The 3,474-nt window shown below is 43.1% G+C and overlaps 1 protein-coding gene across 1 annotated transcript; it reads right to left on the bottom strand.

Annotated features, from left to right (window-relative positions):
* Window positions 1-207: 207 nt before the first annotated feature.
* On the bottom strand, window positions 208-2,957 carry LOC130083214 (protein NYNRIN-like). Its single transcript, XM_056248280.1, has 3 exons — window positions 1,106-2,957; window positions 424-610; window positions 208-233 (listed from the first exon to the last, which is right to left on the bottom strand). Exons 1-3 carry the CDS (start codon window positions 2,933-2,935, stop codon window positions 208-210), a joined length of 2,043 nt encoding a protein of 680 aa, XP_056104255.1. The 5' UTR covers window positions 2,936-2,957.
* Window positions 2,958-3,474: the final 517 nt, after the last annotated feature.

Here is a 3,474-nt window from a genome sequence, read left to right as displayed (position 1 = left end):
CTTTATCATTACGTGGCACCCAATCCCATAATCCCCATTTGGAAATAAAGGGTAGATTAAAATGTTGGCCAGATTTCAGAGTAGCATTCCGATTGATTTCTTGAACTCGAGGAGTCCATAAAGCTTGGCTTCCTTGGTAAATGCCAAGTAAAATTAAAAATAAGCATACCATTGTCGTTGGGTATCGAGAATAACTTGCAACCATCTCTAATCAATGTCAATGGAATTGATTCCTGAAATGGAAGCAGAGAAATAATTAAACATCACTTCTTTGTTCCCAATCTTTAAAGCTAATGGATGAACAGTGCTCAATATCAGGCCATAAGCCGTCATTATCATTTTGTTCATTCACTAAGCAAGGTTTAACTTGTGACCAATGATACCATCTGTCTGTTCCTACACCCTTCCCTTTAAGACAAACACTTGTGTCAGTAGTTAGGAGTATCTCGTATGGTCCTTCCCATCTAGGCTCTAAACCTTTCCTAGCAATTCGTTTGATCATAACAAAACTGCCTAACTCGGGAATGTGTGGAATGTCAGTAGTGGTGTGTTTTTCATCCCATTGCTGTTGAGCTTCTCGCACTTTCTTATTATTGTCTTTAGTAGCTTTGTCCAGCATTGCGAGATAGCGTCGTAACTTTTCTTGGAACAAAGTAGAGTCTCCTCCTGTTCCCGCAGGTGGCGGAGCATCAGGAGGTAGAACCATTGCTCTTCCAGTCATTAGTTCAAAAGGGGTTAGTCCTGTAACTCGGTTTGGAGTTGCTCTCAAGTTCCACAGAATAGCAGGTAATAACTTATGCCAACCTTGACCAGTTTGCAGAATGGCTTTGGTAAGTGCGGTTTTCAATGATCGATTCATTCTCTCTACCATGCCCGAGCTTTCTGGCCTATAGGGAATGTGGAATTTCTGTTTAATTCCCATCAATTTCATTGCTTCCTTCATCAATTTTCCAGTGAAATGAGTTCCATTGTCAGAATCAAGTTCATATGGAAGACCCCAGCGAGGAAAAACTTCTTCCACCATTACTCGTGCTGCCGCTTCAGCAGTGCAAGTTTTTGTAGGGAATGCTTCCACCCATCTAGTAAATCTGTCCATGATTACAAGTATGTATTGATACCCTCCACTGGGTGATAAAGGTCCTGTGAAATCGATTTGGAGATGTGTCCATGGACCTGTTGGTCTGGGTGCATGTGACATTCGCACCTTTACAGATTTTCCCACATTTGCTTTCATGCAGATCAAGCATCTCCTACAGTAATCATCAATGTCTCTCATCATTCGTGGCCACCACCAAGTCTCGCTGATTTGAGCTTTCATTGCTTTTGCTCCAGCATGCACTTTTCCATGATACAGCTGCATCAGTTCTCTTCTTGTTCCGATAGGCATCACCACTTGTCCTGTTGGAATTCTCCAGATACCTTGATCATCTTCTTTCGCTCCTGCTTTTATCCATTGCTCTTTCTCTTCATCTGTCTCCATTTGATATGACAGAAGATGTAGCTCAGGATTATCTTTGCTGTTTTCCTTTACCAAGGTAACAGGAGTAAGAGGAAGTAGAGCTGCTTCTCTAGCTGCTGCATCTGCTGCCGTGTTTCCTTGACTTTCTTTGGACTTGTCAGATTGATGTGATTTTACTTTGATCACGGCTGCTTCTCTGGGTAAGTGACATGCTGTAATCAAACGGCGAATTATGGAAGCATGTTGTATTTCGCTCCCACTGCTGGTGATAAGTCCACGTCTTTTCCACAGAGCTAGGTAGTCATGGACCACCCCAAAAGCATAACGACTATCTGTATAGATGTTAACTCGATCTCCTTCCGATAGTTCAAAAGCTTCCGTAAGTGCTATGAGCTCAGCTACTTGTGCTGAAAATTGCCCAGAAAGAGCTCCTTTCTTCACAACAGTTCCATCAGCTTCCACTACAGCCCACCCAGTATGTCGTTTTCCATCAACATAATAACTGGATCCATCGACCCATAACTCTTTATCTGGATTTTCAAGAGCGATTGGATTAACAGGACCAAGACTTTCCTCTTCAACTAGTTTTTCACACTCGTGTGGTGTTCCCTCATGTGGTTCCAGCATCATTGTTGCAGGGTTAAGAGAAATGTCTCTGATGATTTCCACTCTCAAATCCTTGTTTAACAAAGTTGCTTCCCATTTTGCTCTCCTCGCGTCAGTTATGGTCTTGATGTTTGTATTGTTCAACAACGTCACTATGCTGTGTGGAGTGTGCAGTATGATAGTCTGTGCTCCTATCAGATTTCCAACAGCATCCACTGCCCATGTGGCACCATCGAGGGCTTGTATACATCGTGGTTGACCAATCATTGTAACAGGAATCTTTGTGGAAAAGTATCCAACTGGCCTGTATCGATCACCTGGTTTTTGACACAGTACTGCTGAGTAGGACTCGTCTCCCACCCTGGTCCACAAATGAAATGGCAATCGTCCATCAGGAAGTCCCAAGGCTGGAGCTGAAGTCAGTTTCTCTTTCATAGAAGTAAACGCTTCCTCAGCTTCCGGTGTCCAGTTTATCTGTTCCACTCCAGGCTTTCCTCCCTTGTACAAGTCGATGAGGGGGCTAGTGATGCTGGCAAAATCAGGAATATACTGACGACAATAGTTGAAAAGTCCCATCACCTTCCGCATTCCTGTAACTGTTAGAGGTTTTGGGAGTTGCTGTAATGCCTCTACACGCTCTGTTGTCATTCTCCTTCCCTCGACAGATATTTCTTGGCCCAAGTAGATAACCTTGGTTTTGGCCAGCTGTGCTTTGTCAGGGTTGACTTTGAATCCTCCTTTCCTAAGGGCTTGTAGGACAACATTCAGAGCAAATATATGGCTGTTTTCATCTGGGCTTGCAATCAACAAGTCATCAACATATTGGAGGCAAACACTTCCTGAACTCTCAATCTCAGCTTTTTGCTCCATTAAGAACTGATCCAAAGTTCTATGAAATACAACAGGGGAAAGATTAAGACCTTGTGGGAGTCTGTTCCAAACATACTGTTTTGCGCCTACTGTGAAGGCTAATTTCTCTTGAGATTTTTCATCAATAGGTATAGACCAGAAAGCTGACAGTACATCTAGTACCGTGAAAATTCTTGCATTTCCTGGAATATCATTCAGAATGGTGGCAGGATTGGCCACAATAGGATGCGGTTTTGGTGTTACACTGTTAAGTCTTGTGTAATCAATGGTTAATCTCCATGAGTTATCCGATTTCCTGACAGGCCAGACAGGACTATTAGTGGTAGATGAAGTTTGTCTGATGATTCCTTCAGCTTCCAAGTCTGCCACTATCTCTTCCACGGCTTGTCTTGCTTCAGGTCGGATAGGGTATTGTTTATGAGGGGCATGTATCGGTCCCTCAATAACAACGGGGTCAATGTTGGCTTTGCCACAATCCAATTTGTGTTTAGCCCAAACATCTGAATATAAACTGCACAGAAGACCCCACACACCATCTT

Source organism: Rhinichthys klamathensis, unplaced genomic scaffold, assembly GCF_029890125.1.
Source record: "Rhinichthys klamathensis goyatoka isolate OS25496 unplaced genomic scaffold, OSU_Roscu_1.1 h1tg000054l_1, whole genome shotgun sequence".
NCBI classification, from domain to species: Eukaryota; Metazoa; Chordata; class Actinopteri; order Cypriniformes; family Leuciscidae; genus Rhinichthys; species Rhinichthys klamathensis.
The sequence above is the reverse complement of the archived record's forward strand: the minus strand, read 5'-3'. Positions and strand labels throughout refer to the sequence as shown.

Excerpts from the sequence above, each read along its gene's own strand:
- LOC130083214 (XM_056248280.1), bottom strand. The coding sequence starts at position 2,935 with ATGGAGCAAAAAGCTGAGATTGAGAGTTCAGGAAGTGTTTGCCTCCAA. Across the intron at positions 611-1,105 it reads GTGGAGGGTATCAATACATA|AAAGCTACTAAAGACAATAA; the intron begins CTTGTAATCATG and ends GCAATGCTGGAC. Across the intron at positions 234-423 it reads ACTCCTAACTACTGACACAA|GAATCAATTCCATTGACATT; the intron begins GTGTTTGTCTTA and ends CTTCCATTTCAG.